The 25,628-nt window shown below is 44.7% G+C and overlaps 1 protein-coding gene across 1 annotated transcript in view; it reads right to left on the bottom strand.

Annotated features, from left to right (window-relative positions):
* Positions 1 to 868: 868 nt before the first annotated feature.
* Positions 869 to 25,628, bottom strand: part of LOC121854003 (LIM/homeobox protein Lhx2-like) — a 60,926-nt gene continuing 36,166 nt past the window's right edge. Inside the window, exons 3-7 of the mRNA XM_042348391.1 lie at positions 21,098 to 21,217; positions 19,614 to 19,852; positions 5,151 to 5,359; positions 4,523 to 4,731; positions 869 to 4,233 (exon numbers count right to left, since the gene is read on the bottom strand). Of these exons, the coding sequence (XP_042204325.1) occupies positions 4,224 to 4,233; positions 4,523 to 4,731; positions 5,151 to 5,359; positions 19,614 to 19,852; positions 21,098 to 21,217 (787 nt within the window). The 3' untranslated portion in view covers positions 869 to 4,223. The remainder of the gene's footprint in view (positions 4,234 to 4,522; positions 4,732 to 5,150; positions 5,360 to 19,613; positions 19,853 to 21,097; positions 21,218 to 25,628) is intronic.

Below are 25,628 nucleotides of genomic sequence, written 5' to 3'. Positions count from 1 at the left end.
TTCCACCCTCAACCACTCCTCCACCCTCAACCACTCCTCCACCCACAACCACTAGTCCTCCACCCTTCACCATGCCTCTAGCCCCCCACCCCCGCTCAACCCTCCACACCTCAGTTATCCCTCAGCACTCTTTTTCCATTCCACTTCCCGTCCACCCACGTTCCAGATCCTCCACCCTCAACCATACTTGTAGCCTCCACCCGCCGCCCACGCCTAGACCCTCAACCATCCTCCTATGACACACACACACAGTCATTATTCACACTTTGTCGACGTATTCAGTTGACGCTGAAAGCCCAAGAATAGCGGCGTCCGAAGCCCGCCACACCGCGCCACCACCTGGCAACAGCGGCTCCACATTGCACAGTTTTGGACAAAGCCTCCAGCAGCTAACGTTGGGGGTAGAAGTATTTTGGGTATTATTTTTTTTTGTCATTTTTTATTTCTATATTCATGATTTAATTTTTTTTTCAGTTTACTGTATTTTTTTTTTTTAATTTGACTTTTTCAGTTTAAGGATTTTTGTTCTAATTTATGTTTTTATTTTTAAAGGGTACAATATTTTTTTTTCTAAGCATATGTTTTATTTTTTTTGTAACTGTATTGTGATTTGGATTTGTTTGTTTGAGGTGATATTATTTTTAAGCTTTTTATTTTATTTTATTTTATTTGTTTTCCTCTTCCTGTTCGTCCGGTGTTGATGGTAGTTGTTGTCACCTGTTTGGGCCAGAGTGTTGGCTGATGGTCCTCCTAGCCAAGGTGTGACGTATAGCAGGTGTGTCACAGGTAAAACACACACACACACAAAGATAAACACGAAGGAGGGAAGGAAGGAAGGAAGGACGGACGGGGAAAAAAAAACTCAAGCCATATTTAATTTAGTTTATTTTACAAATCTTTGGTACATCGCCTTAACTTTACACAATTAATATATTATGAGTATTTACACACAAAAGAATATTAATAAAAGAAGAAGAGTCTGGAAGGTGGGGGGTGGGGTGGAGGAGGGGGTTTAATCTCTCTACATAGGCTTTGGTATATAATACATTTGACTAGGTAATGCTGCTTCGTCCTCACCTGCCACAGTCTGTCAGGTAAAATTCCTTTTTTTTTATATCCACAAAAAAAAACCCCTAAAATACCTCTGTTGTTTGTATGACAGATGAAGACGTTCGTGAATGCAGTTAAATATGGTTTTCAGATTCGCTTTTGTTTAGACGGAAAAATATATGTGAAAAATGGTGTTCAAATCCCCTATATTAAATGTGATAGAGGATTGAATCTTTCTCTCTTGTTTTTTTTTTTAATTTGTTTCGTGATGGTTTTTATTTATTTATTTATTCAGGATGATGTTTTTTTTGTTTGTTTGTTGGAGCATTAAGTGACCTAGTGTTTGATCACCCGAGAGATGTGGATATATATATATACTGTACAATGGATCAGCTGTTTGTCATCATCACAACAACACTTACCAGGTGACCACAGGTGAGACACACACACACACACACACACACACACACACACACACATGAGAGCACATAAAATATACAGTTTGTTTAGCCACTGGATGATTGATATAATGGGAGGTGAAGGGGACTGATGAGTGAGGGTCTAATAACGTCCTGTACACCTGGTCTATCAACCCCTCAGGTGTGTGTGAGTGAGTGATAACCGCAGAGGCAACAAACTCATTATTGGCTGTGATTGAAACAAGTAATGACATCAATTAGTATCTCATATAAATTACATAAAATAATCCATCCTCTCTCTCTCTCTTTCTCTCATAAATATACAGATGCACATAATTGGATGAAACGTGTCACTCATACAGTATAACTTCCCGTGTGTCTGTGTTACATATATACGTATATAACAAGGAAATACACGGACACATTCAGTATATTTTCTTCATCAGAGTGGGTATATTGGGGATCCGGTTCAATTGGGGTTCCTATAGTTGGCACGACGCAGTTTATGATCCTGCTACTGTCTGTGTGTGTGTATAGGAGACGGTGGTGATGTCTATTAATGGACCCCCCTATAAGTGTCAGGTTCTTGCCAATAAGGAAACGTGATTCTTATATGATTTTAATAAGAGATCACTTTACAGAGTCTAGAGTTGGCAGCTGGAGGGACATTTGATTTGAAGGTCCTACACACACACACACACACACACACACACACACACACACACACACACCATTAAACAGTAACCGTGCCACCACAACTGTAAAATAATAATACAACCTCATGAACTCTCTCTCCCTGAATGAAACTGAAGTTGGCTGGCTGGCTGAGGGCGGCACACGATGGTGATGCCATATGACCCTCGTCTGTACATGTAGCAAGAGGAGATGAGAGTCAGGTATACGCACTCGCACAATGGCTGGGGATGCTGTAGGGGGCGTCTCAGGGTGGCCCATATACCTTCATCACCTTTACCTAACCAACAGTAAAAAAAAAAAAACTCTTTATCGATATATCACAAAATACTTACTCTAGTTTCTCACGGTGGAGTGGAGTGTCGATTTTATTAATTTGTTTTTCGTTTTTCACATTAATCTCAACTGTAGTATAATGAATGTTGTAAGTTGAGAGGATGTGTTGGGGAAATGTGTAAAAGTATATAATATGTGGAATGTTGTTATTATTGTTATTTACTGTTTTCGTTGTTTACTTGTTGTAGTTTTTCGTAATCTTGGCCTTTTTTTCATCTCTCTCCTTCTCCTTCTTTCTCATTTCATTTCCTCCTTTATTGAGGCTTTTTTTACCTTGTTCCACACCATAAGGACTAAATCAAGTGTGTGTGTGTACGTCTTTTAAGTCAGATATCTGGTTTTTCCTTTTTCTTTGGTTAAAAAAAAGAAATTCACCCGCTAGTCTCAAACATATCGGACACCTTGAATATCCACGGAAGAGAAATGCACTGAACAAGATGAACTATTTTTAGCAAACTGAATATGTAGGCGTTGGATCTTGAGTCACATGAGTTAATTGTTTTTTTTTTCATTGGTCAAATAAATAGATGTACACGCAGCACTGAACAAGGTAGGTAGATGGTTTTAGTAAAGTGTATATGTAATTACAACGAAAAATACTCACACTTATACGTTTTTAATCACCATACGTTTATAATCATCATGAAAGAGAGTAATTATCCCTCATTGTTAAAGACGTTTATGACATTTCTGTAAAAAAAAAAAATAAGTTAGATGAAGTTACACGGAGTAATTGTCGCCAGTGTTCATAGCTGCCAAGTCGTATCACCTGTACCTGGGGGAAGGTAATTACGTTGCTTCCCTGTGTCTGTTTCTTTGTTTATGATGATTTAAGTTTGAATATACGGACACATGTAGTTACTTTGAGTGAAGACGTAGCCACTCTATATTTACATTTTTGTATACGAGTTTTGAGTATTTACATATATCTGCATTATGTATTTGTAATTATATTTTCAATTTGAATTTTGGTAAATATGTAACTATTTTTTGTTTGTAGAATTTGGGTGTGAATGTGTTTGTTGATATTGAATTAGAATTTACATTTAATTCTCATTCTATAATTTAACTTTCAACACAAACTTAATTATTTTTTTTTTTAGGAATTAGTAAAGAGGACATTGACTCTTGTGTTGTGGGGTGAGAGCGAGACACAACCAAACAAAAGGCTCTTGGTGTGGAACAAACACATGAGACAAAACATAAAACAAATAAACACGTTCTTGTCTGTGTGTTCCAATGATTGAGTGACTTCGTTTTAACTTTATGGATCTGGTATGTTGATTAGAGGTTTGACGAGACACTGTCCGGGCAGTACTTATAGGTAACACCTGGGCAGTACCTGGGTAACTCTGCTTAGTACCTGGGCCACACCTGGGCAGTACCTGGGTCACACCTGGCAGAAAAGTCTTCATCACTCCCCGGAGAATTTGGTGTGTTGAGCAACAAGGTGTAGACGCCGGTGAGAGCGACAGGATCGGCTCGTTGTGTGTCTTGGGTGCAGCGTTTGTCTCCTCTTGCGGTAATAAAGCTTATATAGTTATCATATGACAGTCAGCAATGATGATTACCTGACGGGGCCCGGCACCTCACCTCCTCCTCCTCTAGGTTACCTCACACTCCAGAGGGTCGGTCGTTTTCATGTCGAGGACCCTCCAGCGATCGTCCTTGAGGTCTCCTGTTTGTGTACCACTTTTGTGCTAGTTCAGCAAGGTAATTTTGTCATCAGAACTGTCTTGAGTGGGTGAGGGGGGGTGGGAGGGAGGGGGGGGGGGAAGAAACAAAGGTAGTAAGTGCCTAGAATGGTATATGTGAAATAAGTTTTCTTCCATTTAATAAAGTTGACCTGCAAGGTGAGAGTTGTCCCTCATGATGATCAAGACTATGATGGTGCAGCCCAGCACTACTTGGGGCTCACTTAATATTTACTGTACATTGTTCATGACCTTCGTGTTAAACACCTAAGACTTCTTCCCCCTCTCCCCGCCCCTCACTACCCTCCCTTAATGATGTGTCCTTCTTACTGGCACATGTCCGTGAACTGGAGTGACTGGCTGCCTTCATCCCCGGAGGACATGGCGTAGATGTCGGTGAGGCCGGGTCCCAGGGAGTCCACGGGTCGGAGGTCTCCCAGGAGTCCCGACTGGTCCTTCAGCTTATCCCCGACGTGCCTCTCGTGCTCCTGCTTCAGGATGTTCCTCCGCCACTTGGCCCGAGCGTTCTGGAACCACACCTGTGGATAAAAAACGTAGTGGTGGTGGTGGTGGTGTTGGTGGTCGTGCAAGGTGGATGGTGGTGGTTCACGAGCCTGGCTGAAGCTGGTTGGACCCCAAAAGGCCCCCCAACGTGTGTATTCAGTAGCTCATGTCATACTCAACGTCATTTCCTAAAAGAAGAAAAATAGGCTAGTGGAGGAACGCTGTCTACTGTGATCATTTTGCCAATTATAAAGCACATTGTCACGCTAGCTGGAGGTGAAGGTGAGGGCCCTCTCTCTCTACCACTGACCCTATAACTAACTCTGGGTGATGATGGATGATGGTGATAGATAGGTCTTGAGAAGTTAACACTCTCACTGAACGCTACCTTAACACACCCTGACAAGACACTCATGTGTTATGTGTGCTGTGTCCTCTTAAACCACGCACTCACCTGCAACACTCTCTTGGACAGTCCCGTCTTCTGCGCCAGCTGTTTGAGGTCCTTGGCGTCAGGATTCTGGTTGAGGTTGAAATAGGACTTCATGGTTCTCAGTTGATGGTGCTTGAAGGAGGTTCTCATACGCTTGGTGCGGTTCTGGCCGGGCCCTTGGTGGTCGTAGCGGTAACCGTCCATAGACATCTCCCCTCCAGGCACCAGTTCTGACCAGGAGACAAAACACGACAACATGACACACTGGCAGTAACATAGACAAGAGAATTATACAACATGACACACTGACAGTAACATAGACAAGAGAATTATACAACATGACACACTGACAGGAACATAGACAAGAGAATTATACAACATGACACACTGACAGTAACATAGACAAGAGAATTATACAACATGACACACACATAGACAAGAGAATTATACAACATGACAACATAGACAAGAGAATTATACAACATGTAACATAGACAAGAGAATTATACAACATGACACACTGACAGTAACATAGACAAGAGAATTATACAACATGACACACATACAACATGACAGGAACATAGACAAGAGAATTATACAACATGACACACTGACAGAACATAGACAAGAGAATTATACAACATGACACACTGACAGGAACATAGACAAGAGAATTATACAACATGACACATACAGTAACATGACAACACTGTATCAACAGTAACATAGACAAGAGAATTATACAACATGACACACTGGCAGGAACATAGACAAGAGAATTATACAACATGACACACTGACAGTAACATAGACAAGAGAATTATACAACATGACACACATGACACACCGGCAGTAACGGATAATTATATACATCGGGTAATACTATAATCGTGTACTGTATAACTATCACCTCCCCCCCCCGACTTACACACACACACACACACGTTATATAGCGTCATATAATCTAGCCTTGTTCTGTTCTCGTGTCTTGGTCGTTCGTGTGACGTGGTGGGGTAGTCTTTAAAATGTTACCATAATCATATTAAGTTAACCCCTTGACTACGATGACTTAACCCCTTTGACTACGATGACTTAACCCCTTGGCTACGATGACTTAACCCCTTGACTACGATGACTTAACCCCTTGACTACGATGACTTAACCCCTTGACTACGATGACTTAACCCCTTGAATATGATAACTTAACCCCTTGACTACGATGACTTAACCCCTTGACTACGATGACTTAACTCCTTGACTTCGTGACCTTGCTTGGTTTACGATGACTTAACCCTTGGCTACGGTAACCAACCCCTTGGTTACGATGAAACAACCCTTGGCTGGTAAGCAACCCCTTGGTTGCGATGGCTTAACCCGCTTGGCGATGACAACGCCGGCTGATGACAACCCCGCCGGCTACGATGACAACGCTTGGTTACGATGACAACGCCAGCCGACAACGCTTGGTTACGTTGACCTTCCCCTTGACTACAGTGACGCTTATGGACTTAACCCCTTGGCTACAATGACTTAACCCCTTGGTTACGATGACTTAACCCCTTGGCTACGATGACTTAACCTCTTATCTATTGGTATTTTGTTCATCTGTCTCGTGTATTGGTAATAATAATAATAATTAATGGTTTATTGAAAAAGTTCTGCAGCCCGAAGGCTGAAAATATACATTGGTCATAAATGACTTATTACATACATTGGTGGTTTAACAAAAGTCTGGTGGTGTGTGTGTGGGTATGGCGGTAGTGGTGTGGATGAGGCTGGATGGATGAGGGTAGCCGTGACTACGGCCTCGATTACAGGCATACAATAATAAAACACACACACACACACACACACACACACACACACATTGGCTCATGGTGGGACGGGGTTGGTCGGGGCAGTGGGCGGGGTGAGTTGGGGCGGGGGTAGAACGGGGCACAAAGACTTTTCTCAACACACACACACACACACACACGCAAGAATTCTGGAAGTATAATAGTGTGCAGGGCCGCAGGATAGCACCACACGGGTATACAATGTGAATATTCCTCGAACCATTATTACTGTGAGTTGCTTTTTATTTCTTTTTTCTTCTAAGAATTGTGCTCCGAGACCTTTTGTTTGTTTACTTTTACTACCACATTACTGAAAAAATTGTCGTGTAGTCAACTGTTTATGTATATTGTCACGCGTGTGTGTTTGTCGTGTTCCGAGAAGCAGTGCGTGTGGGCGCTTGTGAGTTGGAGTTAATTCTCTCTCTCTCTCTCTCTCTCTCTCTCTCTCTCTCTCTCTCTCTCTCTTGAGGACAATATAATGGATCACCTGAAGATTAGCCCCCCTCCAAGTTTACTTTTATTTGATGGTTAAATAAACACTTTATAACCATATACCTGGGAGGTGGGGATTAGGTTAGGTTAGGTTTGGACTAGGTTAGGTTAGTGTAATCTTCAGGTGAAATTAGCTGGGGTTCCTAACTCTTCAGGTGATACCAAATTCACTTCTCCTCAGCCACGTGTAATAAATTGTTATCTTGTTCTTGTTGTTCACTTGTGGTAGAACAAAGACCTGCGTGTGTTCATTTGCATGTTAATTAATTGTTCTTAGTTTTGCCATATGCATTGTTAGCTTAATACTAGTCCACTATTTTACGGACGACCCCACTTTACGGACGACCCCACTTAACGGACGACCCCACCCTACGGACAACCCTACCCTACGGACGACTCCACCCTACGTACAGCCCCACCCTACCCATGTACGCCTCCACCACCCCACGGACGCCCCCAACCCTCTTAAGGACGCCCCAATCACCTTCAAAGATACCCTACTACCCTACGGACGTCCCCAACCCCCCTTAAATGACAACCCCTACCCCCACAAGGACCTCCCTCCCCCCAAGGACATCCCCCCCAAGGACCTTCCCCCCCTCCTCCCCTATGTAGGAATAAGTCAACAGCAGCACCAATGTTGTATGTTTTCTTATCTAAATGAGGAGCTGCCCTTCACGCTGACTCCCTGACACTACATCCTTATCAGTGGTCGCGCGGGGTGTCTACTGCGGGGGCAAGAATATGATCAGAATTAGGGAAGAAAGAGGACTTGGAGAGAATAAATATGAGAGGGAGAGATAGGAAGGACACACACTCACTCACTCACTCCTCCTCACACTCACTCACTCACTCACTCACTCACTCCTCACTCCACCCCCTCCTCCTCCCTCCCTCCACCTCCCCTCCCTCCACTCACTCTCTCACTCACCACTCCTCCACCTCCTCTTCCACCACTCCTCACCACACTCACCCTCTCCTCCACTCTCCACCACCCTCCACTCCCCTCCACTCACTCTCCTCACTCCCTCCTCCCCACTCCTCCCTCCCCACCTCCACCCTCCCCTCCTCCACCCTCTCTCCTCCCCACCACCTCTCCTCCTCCCCCCCTCCCTCTCCCTCACCACCACACTCACCACTCACACTCCTCACTCACTCTCACTCTCCTCACTCACTCTCTCTCACTCACTCACTCTGTCTCTCTATAGGAATATTTCCCCTGTGGAGCGAGCGGCGGTGTATTCATCTCCACCATCATTAGACAGATCAAGAGCAGCAGCAGGGGGGCGGGGACTCTCAGCATCACACAGCCGTCACCTAGCACAGAGCCGCCACCCTCGGCTTTGTGCACCTGATATGTGAGCCGGCTTTGGTGGTGGTGCACTCGGCTCTTCCTCCTTCTCCTCCTCCTTCTAATCCCCTCCTCAAACTCTCCTCTGCCCCTCCTCCACCAGTAACACAAGTAACATACACCCACAGGTAACATACAGATAACACAAGTAACAAAAAACTACAGGTAACACAGGTAATATAGGTAACAGATAACACAGGTAACACAAGTAACAGGTATCATAGGTAACTCACAAGTAACAGATAACACTGGTAACACAAGTAACAGGTATCATAGGTAACTCACAAGTAACACACAGGTAACAGATAACACACAGGTAACACAAGTAACACAGGTAACAGATAACACCCAGGTAACACAAGTAACACACAGGTAACAGATAACACCCAGGTAACACAAGTAACACACAGGTACCTCAAGTAACAAGTATCATAGGTAACTCACAAGTAACACACAGGTAACAGGTCAGACTATCCCCCCCCCCTCATTAACGCCACAGGGAATAAGAGGTCACTTAGCAACACACTCTTCTCGTCTGGGTCTCGTGTTTACCTCCGGGAGTGTTTCACCTGTCATTATCTCACCTCTTTGTACCTCCCTTCTCCTCCTCCTCTTCCTTCTTCTTCTCCTCCTCCTCCTTTCTTATTTTTGCTCTAATCTTCATCGCTTTCTTTTTCTACTTTCTTCCTTGGATTTCCTTTTAAATGTTGTTGTTGTGCTTCTTCATCTGTGTGTGTGTGTGTGTGTGTTAATTATTACCCCTCTAACAGTCTAGATTGTATGCTAGTTAACAGCCACTAATGCTCGTTTTAATGTGACAGTTTAACTCGTTGACTGTCACACACTAACTGGAGATCTGAATAGTGTCTGTTTAAAGCGATCGGAGGGGGTGGGGGTGACTGGCTCTACATTATTATTATTTATTTATTATTTATTTATTCGTATTATAACAATCTTTATATTGTGTGCCAGTTAATAGCCTTTCATACTGTTTAATGTGACAGTTTAATTCGTTTGACTGTCACATTATAACTGGTGATGTGAGTATTGTCCACTTACTCACCTGGGAACTGTTAAGTGTTTACCTGTGTACTAATGAACACCTTGGTGACAGTGATGGTGGTGTGGGAGTGTTGTTTATGTTACCGTCATCGTCTCCACCTTCCCTTCCTTTCCTTTCCCTTCACCTTCCCTTCCCTCCCCTCCCCTCCCCTCCCTTCCCCTCCCCTTCCCCTTCCCTTCATCTTAAATTTTTCTTTTACCTCACACTTCCTTCCTTTCCCTTATCCTTCCGTCTATTCTCTTCCTTCACTCCCTTCTTCCTTCTATCTCCTTCATTCTCCTTCTCTCTTCCTTCACTCCCCTCTCGCCTCTCATTCCTGCATTTCATCACTCGCTTCCTCCCTCAATTCTCCCTCCCTTCCCTCCCTCACCCTTCCCTCCTCTCCTCCCTCCCTCCTCTCACCTCCTCCACCTCTCCATTTCTTAACATAAGCATATCTGGGAGACGTCTCCACCGGTGATCTAGACCCTTTGTTGACATCAGGAGAGGAATTGGGAGATGGGGGGGAGAGGAGGAGGCTGAGGTGAGGGGGGGATGAGGGAGAGAAGGAGGCTAAGGTGAGGAGAGAAAGAGGTGGAAGAGGCTGGAGGTATATACGGGAGAGAGAGAGAGAGAGAGAGAGAGAGAGAGAGAGAGAGAGAGAGAGAGAGAGAGAGAGAGAGGAGAGAGAGAGAGAGAAAAGCTGTGTAGCCATTCTTTCATCTCACCTTTTCACTATCTCACCTGCAGCACCTCCAACACCTCACCTCCACCACCTCACCCCCCTCCCACCCATGCCCCCCTCCAAATATATATTAAACGTCAATTAAAATTCTTAGTTGTAGAGAGGAATCTGTTCAAAGATGGCGGACAAAATACCACAGAGACTATACTGTATGTAGGGACGTTACGGGGAGGGGGTGGGGGGGGGGGCTGGGGGATATGTCGCTGGAACCTGTACTGTATTATATTGGAGTTATGGGTGAGGGTTAATAATTGAGTTCCCAGGGAGAGATGGAACAGTTAAGCCTCCGTGAGCCCCTTAGTCGGTGCTCAGAGGGAGCTTAGTGAGGCCAGGCAAGGGCTCTCTCTCTCTCTCTCTCTTGCCTTCACCCGCGGATCATGTCGGGTGTCAGCCGCGCCCCATCGTGTCCGGCTGACGAGTGACGGATCATGCGCGGAATGTGTCCCTCCCAGCAGTTGCGGGTTAGTCTGTTTCTCCCAGCTAGACCTCACTTCACCTGTAAACAAACTAACTTCTCGTAATTCCTCCTTCACTAGAGAAATAATGGACCATATAACTAAAGCGTGAATAACGTGAAGGATTTATGACAGTATCGAAATACGTCAGCAGCTAGGTGGAGGTTAGTCTAGCAGTGAATAACAGGACGCCTTGACCAATCAGCATGTAAGATTTCCGCGGCGTGACATCTACTTGACCAATCAGTGATCAGGGCACTCTTGTCATCAGATGTGTCCGCCAAATAAAAGAAATCAATATCGGAAGATGCCTGGTACACCTGACCACTTAGGTGCCGCCTCCCCGGTGACGTCACGGCCGCCCTGACCAATGGCAGTGTGGTGTTGTAATGTTTGTGTATTTCTCCACACGACAGCATCATGTCTCCCTCCCTCCCTCCCTTAACCCCCGTTCCTTGGTCCTGGTAGATGAAGGAAAGAGAGAGAGGAAAGTTAGAGGTGGAAGGGAGGGGGGAGGGACGGAGAAAGGAAGGAAGAGATATGTGATCAGATAAAGAAAATCGAAAAACATACAAGTGAATACCTCGTCTACCATCTACTGTCATCTACTACTTCACTATATCGTCTACCATCAATCATCTATCATCAATCATCAATCAACTACCATCAATCATCTATCAACTACCATCAATCATCTACCGTCACGTAAATAAAAGCAATTATCAGGTGTAACCAAACCCGTCTATGTAAAGAATTAATGAATGTTTTGTTTTGTTATACGATGACGTAGTTGGATCACCTGAAGTTTAAGCACCTCAGTGTTAATCCAAACCTAATGTTAACCCAAACCTATCCTATCCTGTCTTACCCTATCCTGTCTTACCCTATCCTGTCGTACCCTATCCTGTCCTATCCTGTCACCCTATCCTGTCTTACCCTATCCTGTCCTATCCTGTCACCCTATCCTGTCGTACCCTATCCTATCCTATCCTGTCTTACCCTATCCTGTCCTATCCTGTCTTACCCTATCCTGTCGTACCCTATCCTATCCTAACTTAGTCTAATTTAAACTTATCCTGTCTTAACGTAACTTAACCTAATCAAACTTAACGAAATCTTATCTTAACCTAACCTAACCAAAATTGAAATGACTCAGCACACAAATGTTTCGATATAGTATCTTAATGTTTTCATACACAAATATACCGTGTGTGTGTGTGTGTGTGTGTGTGTGTGTGTGTGTGTGTGTGTGTGTGAACGTTGTTACACTAACGTGGAAACTAATTTAGCTATCATGGCCATAAGCTGACGAGGTTAGTGAGCCACCCCTGCCTGCCACCCCTGCCTGCCCCCCCACCGCCACCTGCCTGCCCCCACCTGCCACACCGCCTGCCCTGGCCATATTTGCCACCCCTGCCTGCCATATTTACACCCCTTGCCCACCCCACTCACCCTTGCCTCTCTTACCTGCCACCCCTGCCTGCCATATTTGCCACCCCTGCCTGCCACCCTTGCTTGCCACCCATGTCTCCCCTACCTGCCACCCTTTTCTGCCACCCCTGCCTCCCACCCATGTCTACCACCCCTGCTTCCCCTACCTTTCCCCTCTCTGCCATCATATATATTAATACTCAGGTGTACAAAGTCAGGTGTGTAAAAATTCTCTACGTAATGACGAAAAAAAAAATAAAAAAAAATAAAGAAAATAAAAAAAAATGGAGATCTTCCCTTGAGTGAGCGGTAAAGTGATTACATATTCCCTGACTACATATTACCTCATTACATATTCTCTTACATGTACAGGTATATACGTAGAAAAATATAGTACTACACTTAATGATGACCCCTCCCTCTCCCCTCCCCCCAAAAAAAGGATTTTAAGTGAACATAGACAAACAGGCAGACACACATACCAGCAAACTATATTCACAGACAGACAGACAGACAGTAAGATGGAAAATATACTGACAGACAGATAGAGACACAGACTGGCAAACTATATTCACAGACAAACAGACAGACAGACAAACACTAGGGAGCGAGGTAGCCACTTGCTGGTGAAGGGGTAATTAACACGTGGGACTAATCTGTGCTTCCACGAGCTGTGTAGTGATGATGAGATTATGGTGGGGGGGGGAGGGGTGAGGTGGGTGGGGGGTGGGAGGGGTAGGTGGAGGGAGGTAGGTGAGATGGAGGTGGTGGGTTAGGTGTCTTTAAGGTGAAGGGGGTGAGGTGAGGAGAGAGGTGATGATGGGGGGTGGGGAGGAGAAGGGGAGAGAGGGAGGGAGGGAAGGTGAAGGGAGATGAAGGAGGTAAACAACAACACTCATTCAGCCTCAGGTATTGTCTCTCTTCATGTTGCTTTACCTTTATCAAAACCTGTCTATACACTCTCTTTATTAACACCTCTGTTTTAATCTTTACCTTACCTTTACCTGTATTCCTTTTGTGCCTTTCCTTCTTCTTTCCCTATACTTCCCTCATCCTTTTCTATTACCTCCTTTCCTCCTACCGCTACGCCCTCCCTCCATCCTACCCTCTCTCCTCCTCTCCATCCTGTCTCCCATATTCCTCTCCTCCTCCTCTTCCTTCCCTTCTCTCTCTCCTTCCTTCCGCCCCTCCGTCCTTCCCTCCCTCCATTCCGTCTCCCACATTCCCTACCGCCCTCCTTCCTTCCTTTCCTTCATGCTATTGTACTATAATGGTCTTAAACTCCCGCGCACCTGAAGATATAGTCTATGATGTCACAGCGTCTTAGAAACAGTTGAAGGTCGTCCCGGATGATGCGACCAATTTAGACGCACTACAAACGTCTTTTTTTTCTCGTATCATTGTTTTAAAATATTTCCTTAAGGATTTTTATTGTTGTTGTTGATGGATAGTGAACCTTACTGTGTGTGTGTGTGTGTGTGTGTGTGTGTGTGTGTGTGTGTGTGTGTACAGCGTTAAGGGAACCTCTACCCTACTCACACACCACAATACAGCGCCACTAAAAATACTCCTTCACGGTAGGTAAGGAAGACAATGATAAAGCCTGATACCTCTCCTATCTCCCTCCTTCCCTCCCTCCTTCCCTCCCCCCTTCCTTCACTTCTCCCCCCCCCCTCACAGCTCTCGCTAAGTCCCTAACAAAAGACACAATTAGCTCAAGATTTTCAAGTAACAGACGTGAACTTGGTTTGAAGATACTAATTTAAACTTTATTAAAGAGAATGACTGTACAAAGGCCAGGTGTGAGGGGGCGGCGAGAAGAATGTGGAAGGCTGCAACTAAGAGTATGTTGTGTTGTGTTGTGATGTGTTGTTACGTTGTGTTGTGTTGTGTTTGTGTTGTGTGTTGTTTTGTGTTGTGATGTGTTGTTTGTGTGGTGTGTTGTGTTACGTTGTGGTGTTTGTGTGGTGTGGTGTGTTGTGTTTGTCGTGTGTTGTGGTGTGTTGTGTTGTGGTGTGTTGTTTTGTGTTGTATGCTGTTTTGTGTTGTGTGTTGTTTTGTGTTGTGTGTTGTTTTGTGTTGTTTTGTGTTGTGTGTTGTTTTGTGTTGTGTGTTGTTTTGTGTTGTGTTACGTTGTGTTGTGGTGTTTGTGTGTTGTGTTTGTGGTGTGTTGTGTTGTGGTGTGTTGTTTTGTGTTGTTGTTGTTTTGTGTTGTTTTGTGTTGTATGCTGTTTTGTGTTGTGTGTTGTTTTGTGTTGTGTTACGTTGTGTTGTGGTGTTTGTGTGGTGTGTTTGTAGTGTTGAGTTGCGTTAGTGTTTTGTTTTATCACGGGATAATGATGAGCTACCGAGTGTTTATAAACTTACAAGAAGAAGACTCTCAGTAGTTTAGGCAGTACTGGATCACCCGAGATAAAGGGTCCAGCTTCAGGTATAGGGGTGACGGGGAGGTTTTGGTGGCCCGTATGACCTCCTCCAGGCGAGCTCACCTCAATACACCATGACGAAGGTTTACCCGGTAATGATAGACGTCGCAGCGAGAGAGAGAGAGTGGAAGAAAAGCTGGAAATTTGGTTGATGATTGTAGGGGAGACGGAGCAGGAGGCTGGTAGCTCACGTAATACCCTGCAGATAAGAGACTGGAAGGAGGGGTTGGGGGGTCCTTGTACTGCTGAGGAAGACGGTGCCGGGGAGGTATAATCACCCCCTTGATGAGGAGCTGCGTGACGAAGGACGACCCTCCGCGTGTCTAGGGTGTTGTTCCGAGGCCTCATTACTACCCTCTGCCGCCGCCTCTTTAATTCCCTCCAGTTTGGTGTCGGCTGCGTCACTTGGTCGGCGTCTTTGATGGAGGTGTTTGAGAGACGCCTTGCTTCCGCTACGAGTGTTTGGTCCCACAACACCTCACCTGCTGGGGCTGCCGGGGACTGTCACAGGGGGCGTCCCGGACATTACCTCTATCACGTACTGCTTCTACACCTGGGAGGGGGCTTGTGGCTGCGGCATCATCATCTCTAAAGCCTCGCTCGTGTTGGTGGCGGTTTTCCTGGCTTGAAACAACACGGGGAGGAGGCGAAGGTGTTTGTGTACCTCTGCCGGCGTAATAGTTTTGTGTGTGTGTGTGTGTGTGTGAGGTTGTTTGGTCTGGAGAGGTAAATTTACCTTCACCAGTACCATTGAGAATCACGTGATACCAAGCGTCTCACACACTGGCTGGTCCACGTGCTCGGGTACCAGTTCTTTATCACGGATCACCTGAAGATTACACACACTCCAGCTTATTTCACTTTAAGTTAATGATCTTTACTCTAACCTAACCTAACCTAACCTAACCTATCCTATCCTATCCTATCCAGTTTGTTTAAGGAATTAGTTCTGAAGCCTTGAGTGTACGTGTTATACCAAACAAGATAGAGTTTATATCAGTCATACAATCCTGCTCTTCCATCTGACTGAAAAGGCTGACCGACCAACTGACCAACCGGGTGACTTATTGACCAACCGACCGACCGGCCGGCAAGACCGACCGACCGACCGGCCGGCAGACCGACCGACCGACCGACCGACTGACCGACTGACTGACCGACCGGCAGACCGACCGACCGGCTGATCGCAAGCAACCGATCGACCGACAGACTGACAAATAGAAAGACAAGCAAAGTTATGTGACTTCAACAAACATACAACCAACTTACACACACAGCTGAAGGAGAGAGAGGGGTGGGGGATGAGGGGAGGAGGAGGGAGGGACGATGGAAGTTAAGTGAGATCTGGCACTGAGCCGCTGAGATTATCACAGGAATAGCCTCAATAACCATCAAAGCTTCCTCTCCTCCCTCCCTCCCTTCCCTCCTACCCCCTCCTCCCTCCCCTCCTCCCTCCTCCCTCCTCCGCATCAATGGGCCTCATCGCATTATATAATTCATGGCGCCCATTTCATCTCTTAGGCAAACACGGCGCTGCATTCAAACATATGCTCTCTGTTGACTGACGACACAGAAATGGACCTTGTTTGAGTTCGTCATGTTTTATCACCTCACTCGCCTCTTCTTGTGTGTGTGTTGTTTGCGTGAGTAAAGGGATAAGAACGGAGAGATATCAAACCCAAGTTCACTTTAAGGAAATAGACTTAGTGTTTAACGCTGTGGATATATGCCAGAATTTGGATGTGTTTGTGTGTGTGTGTGTAATTTCTTGCGTAGAAAAGGCGTTTACGTTGGTGGTGCCCGTGTGAGAGAAAACGGGGGTACACGGTAGGGAGGTTACTGGCGTGGCGCTGTGTTTGCCTTAGTAAACCCCCGGCCAGAGGGAACCATTCACGGGTGTGTGTGCTCTGCCAATACCCTGCACGCTATCCTCCATGCATCACTGACTTTTCAAGAGCAAGACAGAGAAAAGGATTAAATAAAGACACATGTTCCTCCCTCCTTCTTTTCTTCCCCCCCCCACTACTGTCCTCCTCCTTCCCTCCCATCTTTTCCCTCCCCCTCCCCCTCCCTCCATCATGTTATCGGCAGGATTTCAGAGTGGCATTGGAGTGTTGGCAAAAACGTAGAGGCTCAAAGTCGATCTGCTGTCGGTTTATTTACCATGTGAGAGTGAGCCTGTGTAAACAACCTCTCCCTCCTCCTCCCCTCCTTCTCTCCCTCTTTCCCTCGCCTCACAGGCTTTACCTTCATCTCGCACACAGCCTCCCTTTAGGCCTTTTTTTTTCTTTTTTCACTGTAAACTCCTCCCTGTCCCTCCTCCTGTCCCTCTCCTCCCTGTCCTTCCCACCCTGTCCTTCCTCACTTGCCTCCCTCACTCTCCTTCCCTCCTCCTTACACTAATTCCTCCCATCTCCCTTCCTTCTCTCCCTTCCCTTCCCATTCTCTCCTCCCCTTCTCCTTTCCCACCACTGGACAATTAACTAATAACATAAGCTTGATAGACCGAAATAAGTAATTAGGGTAAAGTGGTGGGCAGGGCTGGTTGGTTCACCAGGCTCCGGCATTTAAGAGCGTCTTTTGTTTAGTGACGTCACACACACACACTTTGTAAACACGTAGGGAGTCTTGATGGCAATTCTCTTTTGTCTATCAATTTTTGTGTTGTGAAAATGTTTGTTTGTGTTTTAAAGTCTGTTGATAGTGTTTTTTGGGGGTACATAATGATAATGGTGTTTTTTGGGGGATGTAAGCTGATAAGGTGTTTGGGGGTACGTAAGCTGATAATGGTGTTTTTTGGGGGTACGTAAGCTGATAATGGTGTTTTTGGGAGTACGTAAGCTGATAATGGTGTTTTTGGGGGTACGTAAGTTGATAATGGTGTTTTAGCGTAAGCTGATAATGGGTTTTGGGGAGTAGCTGATAATGGTGTTTTTGAAGAGCATGTAAGCTGATAATGGTGTTTTGGGGGTACGTAAGCTGATAATGGTGTTTTTGGGGGTACGTAAGCTGATAATGGTGTTTTTGGGGTACGTAAGCTGATAATGGTGTTTTTTGGGGGTACGTAAGCTGATAATGGTGTTTTTGGGGGCGGTTGATAATGGTGTTTTTGGGGGTACGTAAGCTGATAATGGTGTTTTTAAGATGGTTTACGTTTGCGATAATGGTGTTTTTGGGGTACGTAAGCTGATAATGGTGTTTTTGGTACGTAAGCCGATAATGGTGTTTTGGGGTACGTAAGCTGATAATGGTGTTTTTGGGGTACGTAAGCTGATAATGGTGTTTTGGGGGTACGCTGATAATGGTGTTTTTTGGGGTACGTAAGCTGATAATGGTGTTTTTGGGGTACGTAAGCTGATAATGGTGTTTTGGGGGTACGTAAGCTGATAATGGTGTTTTTGGGGTACGTGCTGATAATGGTGTTTTTGGTACGTAAGCTGATAATGGTGTTTTGGGGGTATGTGCTGATAATGGTGTTTTGGGGGTACGTGCTGATAATGGTGTTGGTACGTAAGCTGATAATGGTGTTTTTGTACGTAAGCTGATAATGGTGTTTTTGGGGGTATGTGTTGATAATGGTGTTTTGGGGAAGTGTATAATGGTGTTTTTTGGGGGTACGTAAGCTGATAATGGTGTTTTTGGGGGACGTAAGCTGATAATGGTGTTTTTTGGGGGTACGTGCTGATAATGGTGTTTTTGGGGTACGTAAGCTGATAATGGTGTTTATATTTTGCTGTTTTAATCGCTATATGTGTATGATATATACAGTCAAGGAAAAAGAATAGCGAGGATTTAATTGGTTGTCTGTAGCTTAGTTGTGGTTTGGTGTATTAAAATGTGGACAAGCATGGCCTCCCAATAATGACCTCCAAGTATAACCACTAAAACATGAACCTCTAAGCATGATCTCCTCAGTGTGACCTCTTAAACATGACCTCCAAAACGGGACCTTCCAAGATGACCACCAAAACATGATCTCCCAAGTATGACCTCCCAAGTATGACCACCAAAACATGACCTCCCAAGTATGACCTCCCAAGTATGACCTCCCAAGTGTGACCTCCCAAGTATGACCTCCCAAGTATGACCTCCCAAGCATGACCTCCCAAGCATGACCTCCCAAGCATGACCTCCCAAGTATGACCTCCCAGCCAGCCGACTTGCCAACGAAGACTTATTAAGGACAGAAGCAAAAAAATAAAAATAAAAAAATAAAAATAAATAAATAAAAATAAAATTAAAGATCACCTGTAGATTAAATACCTTAACGCTACCTGAGTGGGGTTACGTTATTACGTAGTTAAGAAGCTTTAGGTTAGTAAGTAAGTTGCTTTTGCTAGTGTTAGGTTAGGTTAGTTTTAGGTTAGTGTTAGGTTAGTTTTTGTTAGTTTTAGTAGGTTTTGGTTAGTATTAGGTTAGTTGTGGGGTTAGTTTTTTGGTTAGTTTTAGGTTTAGGTTAGTTTTAGGTTAGTGTTAGTTAGGTTAGTTTTTAATAGTTTTAGGTTAGTGTTAGGTTAGTTTTAGGTTTAGGTTAGGTTAGTTTTAGGTTAGGTTAGTTTTAGGTTAGTGTTAGGTTAGTTTAGTTTTTGGTGAGTGTTATGTCAGCGTTAGGGTGGTTAGTCTTCAAGTGATTCAATTTGAAGAACACCGAGGGTAACACTTGAAGTGGTTGATATAACACTTGAGGGGGAGGTATATAACACTTACCCATGCCAGGCGTGAGGGGCGTCAAGGGCGGCATGTCCTCGCTGGGGATTTTTCTCTTCCTCGGCCGCCCCTTCTGCGCTGCCCCCACCCCGTTGTAGAAGGCGAGGCGGGGCGTGGCGGGGGAGAGGGGCGGGTACGACATCCCCGCCGACACGCCCACCGCCTCCATCTCGGCCTCTGATTGGAGGATGAGTTGTAGTGTGGACGGCAGTAGACCGCACCGTCCCTCATCCCGAAGTGGTCACCTGGTGTGGTATATAGTGTGTGAACCAGAGGGAGTGTGTATACAGTCACTATAGTCACCATACACACCAAATCACCACATAGTTATCACAATCACCACACAGTCACTATACACACCACAGTCACCACATAGTTATCACAGTCACCATACACACCACAGTCACCACACAGTCACCATACACTCACCAGTCACTATAGGCAGTCACTATACACACCACAGTCACCACACAGTCATGACAATCACCAAACAATCAATAGTCACCAGTTAATCACCATATACAATCACCAAGTTATAGGAGGCAGTTACCAGTGAGTACCATACAGTCACTACACAGTCACCATGCAGTCATCACAGTCACCCCATGTGAAATATCGGACAAACTTATTTCACGAAAAAAATAATGGTGGTCTCTCATTCACGGGTGTATAGAAAGTCCCTCTTTCACTTGCATGGCTTAAAACAAACACACACACACAACACACACACACACACACAGTTCCACCTTGAGAGACCATTATTAAATGAAGGCTACAGAGTTTGGTCATGACGCAGCAGCTTCCCAAATAAAAAAAAAATATCCATGGAAGGGAATTTAAGTCCTTGTTTTGTAATTAACTCCCGAACCTCAGAACGAAAAGGGTTTAACAGGGCTGGCGGGCGAGGTAAAAAAAAACGGGGGGGGAGGGGAGGAGGGGGAAGGGGAAAGTTGTTCATTCTAGCTGGGGAAATATTTGTTGGGGGAACCGGACTTTTGAGATAAATGCACAGCCAGCCAGTGTATACGTGTGGTGTCTGTATTAGTGTTTACCTGTAGTGTTTATTATTGTTTACCTATGGTGTTTATTATTGTTTACCTGTGGTGTTTATTATTGTTACAGTGTTTATTATTGTTTACCTGTGGTGTTTATTATTGTTTGATTGTAGTGTTTATTATTGTTTACCTGTAGTGTTTATTATTGTTTATCTGTGGTGTTTATTATTGTTTACCTGTAGTGTTTATTATTGTTTACCTGTAGTGTTTATTATTGTTTATCTGTAGTGTTTATTATTGTTTACCTGTAGTGTTTACCACAGGTCAGTACATATACACACACACACACACACCCCAACACACCCTTCCCGCTCTCCTCTCACACCCTCCCACCCCCCCACACACACTCCCCATACACTCCTCCCCCACACACTCCCCATACACCCCCACACACTCCCCATACACCCCCACACACTCCTCACACACTACCTTATGACGTGGCAGGAGGCGCAGGTGAAGCAGTGAAACACGTGGTGACGGGCGCGCATCACCATCTCCTGAGGCGAGATGTCCAGCCCACAACGCCCACACCGCCCACACCCGAACAACCTGCAGGAGGAGGAAGACGTTCGCTATTAGGAGGAGGAAGACCACATTTAGAAGGAGCAGGAGGAGGAGGAGGAAGAACTGGAGAATGAAGGGGGTAAGGAGGACTAGGAGGAGGAGGAGGAGGAACTGAGAATGAAGGGGGGGGGGGGTTAAGGAGGACTAGGAGGAGGATGTACATTTACTTAATTGTAGTAAAACCAGTATTATCAACACGGACCCGTCCAGCTCTGAGCCACCGGAAACCACGCTTCCGTCTGCTAGTCCCTGTCTGTCTTTTCGTCTGTCTTTCTGTCCGTGTCTGTGATGGTGTGTGTGTGTGTGTGTCTGTCCATCTGTGTGTGTGTCTGTGTGTGTGTGTGTGTGTGTGTGTGTAACTTAAAGGGGAACTTGTTTACCTGTAGGTGTAAGGAAGCGATCTGGAGGAGGTGGGCCCAGATACTGTCTTCCCAGGTGGTGTATCATCAACTTTTACCTAACTTAAACTAAACCTAACTTAACCTAACCTAAACCTAAACCTTGACTAACGTCACTATTGCAAACTAAATCAACAATTGCATAGTCGTGTGTTGCTCTTCGTTGATCTTCAGGAGAGTCGCTGTTCTGTTTCACCCTCTCTCACGCCTGGTCTCGTCCTTGATAGAACCATTAGTAACAGGTTCATCATTAACAGCCCCGGTGAAGGTGTATGTTGGTACTACACAAACTGGTTCTCGTGCAACAATACCGATGACAATAACAATAACCGGCACAACAATAACAAAAACAGTATCAACAATAACAACAACAATGATAATAATAACCACAATAATAATGACAATTACAACAACAACAAAAATAACAGGAAACAACAACATCATCCCCCCCCTCACCCACCCAAGTCCGCACCACCACCTCACCCCTCACCCACCCCATAGCCACCTCAACTCACACCACCCCACCCACCTCCACCCCCGTCAATATGGTAATTCTCGACCTGTTGATGTCTGAGTTCCACCAGATACCGGACAGATGTTTGGCTGGGGGGGGAGGGGGAGGGGGGAGGGAGGAATATGGGGAAAAAGGATGAAGGAAATAAAATATCGTTAAGGGATAGAGATTGGTTGGGGGAGGAGAGAGATAATTAGAGCGAATTAGAGAGAGATGAGGATGGGGAGGTAGGCAGGTAGATAGGGGGATCGGGTAGTATTGTTGTGCATTTGGAGTGGTCCTCGTGGGGGTGGGGGTGGGGGGGCAGGAGATACGACACTCACCTCGAGATGCTCTCTTTGATTATCTCTACCACAAGTGTGAGGAGGAGTGAAGGATGAGTGGTTGGAGGATGAGTTCTGCATATTTCCCAGGTTAATACTTCTCCCTGTTGAGTTTATTGATCGGTGGATTGGCTGGTTGGTTGGCTGGTTGGTTGGTTGGTTGGTTGCAGCAGCAGGAGTGTCGTGAGAGAGTAATGATTTTAGTGGTTAGTTTAGATGGGGGATGATAATGCCATAAACCGCGAGATACTGAACCGTGATTCCCCGGGGTTGATTTACCGTGGTGGGTGTAGGGAAGGAGTGGGGGTGTGGGGAGGTTGTGGGGGTGTAGGGAGGTTGGGGTGTAGGGGTTGTGGGGAAGGTATGGGAGGGTGGGGGGTGCTAGTGTATTCTACCTGTCAGTCAGTCTGTTGTAGTTCGTTCACACACACACGTCTAGCAGCCGTCTGCTTGAAGTTACCAATTAAAAAAAACCTCCAGAAAAAAACTGAAATAATTTAGGAAAAACATTGTTGAATTCCAGGAAGCAGCTAGTAGGATCACCTGATGATTTGTCTCTTAGTTTATTTTACCTGATGATTAACCATCCTATCCTAACCTAATTCCAGGTAACGTTACGGTGTGTGTGTGTGTGTGTGTGTGTGTGTGTGTGTGTGTGTGTGTGTGTGTGTGTGTGTGTCAGACCATTAACACAATATTAATCACGAACTAACATTAAATACGTATTAAATAAAATAAACAACAACATCTTGACGCATTAAGAAAAACAAGCCATTCAAATATTACTTGCTTATTTTTTTTTATTATTATATCGAGTTTTGGGAAAATATTTAATCCCCCCAAAAACAATAAAATAGTCTTTTTTTTTTCGTTTATTTTTTCGTTTTTATTTTATTTATTTGTTTTTATGTTTTGTTTTATTTTTTATTTATTTTTTGTTTTAGTTTTTTTTTTATTATTATAACCACTTTTTTGTTGGAGGGGTGAATATATTGTCACTTCATAAAAGAAAATAACATAGATAGTTGTGGTGTGTTTTGTTTTAAATATTATAGCGAGGAACGAGGTAGTTGGAAGTTAAGAGGTATCGTTAAAAAAAAACTTCTTAACGAGTTGTATTATGGTAGAGATATTGGCGGATAAGAAGGGCATAAAACACGTGGTAAGTATTATCTCGGGTTGGGAAGAGAGAGAGTCTTAGTGCCTTAGTGTCTGTCTGTCTGTATGATTTCCTCCCTCACTTCTTTCCCTCCTGAACTATACTAGAGATCCTCCCTCTGTAACCCTCCTCCTCCCCCCACCCTTCCCCCTCTCCCCGCCCTCACTGTCTGCCTCCTTCTCTAGAGCTCCCCCTTCTTCTACCCTCCCCTTCCCTACCCCTTCCCTTCCTTTTCCTCCCTCCCCCACCCCCTCCCCCCACTGTCTACCATACACATCTATTCATCTCTGTCGCTGCGGAAGCCTACCTGTCTGTCATCCTCCTCCTCCCCTTACCTCCCCCCTCCCCTCCCCTCCCTACCCCCCCCCTCCCCTCCTCCCCCACACTCCCTCCCCCTCCCCTCCCCTCACCCTCCTCCTCCCCCACACACCTCCCCCTCCTCCCCCCCCTCCCCTCCTCCCCACACCTCCCCCTCCTCCCTCCCACCTCCCCCTCCTCCCCTCACACCTAATCCCTCCAGGTTTAACTTGCCCTTGAAAACTGTTAATTAATCATTGAAATAAAAGAGAGACTAAAGTAGAGTCATATTCTTTAGGGGTGTTATGGGAGATTACTTGAGGTGGGTAGGGGAGGGGAGGGAGGAGTGAAGTGGGGAGGTGTGGGGAGTAGGGAGGTGGGAGGTAGGGAGGGAGGTAGAGGAAGGAGGGAGGGAGGTGAGAGAGTAGGAGGTAGAGGTAGGGAGGGAGGTGAAAGAATGAGTGGGGGGAGGTGGGAGGTAGGGAGGAGGGAGAGATAGAGAGAATTAGGTTAGGTTAGGTTCTATATCTATACAGAGTGAGTCAGTGTAACCCGATGATGTTTAGGAGGTAATGAGAGAGAGAGAGAGAGAGAGAGAGACTATAACATAATGAAATCATCACTAAACACACTTGTAAACAAAGGTTATATCTCTAACACACTACACCAGCGTCCCATAGCCTGCAGAGGACTCACAACCTCAGTCATAATTCTCTCCTTTATAATCCTTTTATTATTCTTATTTTTCATCATAACAATAACAAGAAATAAAGTAATGTCAAAATAGCTCTCCTTAACATAGTAATTTCTTCCTTATGTAAATCGTCTTAGTGTAGAGGCTAGGGTATACATAACGAGGTATTTGACGTTATTGTACCGTATATATTGTACCGCATATAATGTACCGCATATAATGTACCGTATATAATGTACCGCATATAATGTACCGTATATATTGTACCGCATATAATGTACCGTATATATTGTACCGTATATATTGTACCGTATATATTGTACCGCATATAATGTACCGCATATAATGTACCGCATATATTTACCGCATATAATGTACCGCATATAATACCTATATAATACCGTATATAATGTACCTATATTATAATGTACCGCATATAATTACCCATATAATGTACCGTATAATGTACGCATATAATGTACCGTATATATTGTACCGTATATATTGTACCGTATATATTTACCGCATATAATGTACCATATAATGTACCGTATATAATGTACCATATAATGTACCGTATATATTGTACCGCATATAATAGTACCGTATATATTGTACCGTATATATTGTACCGTATATATTACCGCATATAATGTACCGCATATAATGTACCGCATATAATGTACCGCATATAATGTACCGTATATAATGTACCATATATTGTACCATATAATGTACCGCATATAATGTACCGTATATAATGTACCGCATATAATGTACCGTATATATTGTACCGCATATAATGTACCGCATATAATGTACCGCATATAATGTACCGCATATAATGTACCTGTATAATATTACCGTATATATTGTACCGCATATAATGTACCGTATATATTGTACCGTATATATTGTACCATATAGCATAACCGCATATAATGTACCGTATATAATGCGCTATAATGTACCGTATATATTGTACCGCATATAATGTACCGTATATATTGT

This window comes from Homarus americanus, unplaced genomic scaffold (genome assembly GCF_018991925.1).
Source record: "Homarus americanus isolate GMGI-L3 unplaced genomic scaffold, GMGI_Hamer_2.0 scaffold41887, whole genome shotgun sequence".
Lineage (NCBI taxonomy): Eukaryota > Metazoa > Arthropoda > Malacostraca > Decapoda > Nephropidae > Homarus > Homarus americanus.
Note: the sequence above shows the minus strand (reverse complement) of the source record. Positions and strands in the feature narration are given on the sequence as shown.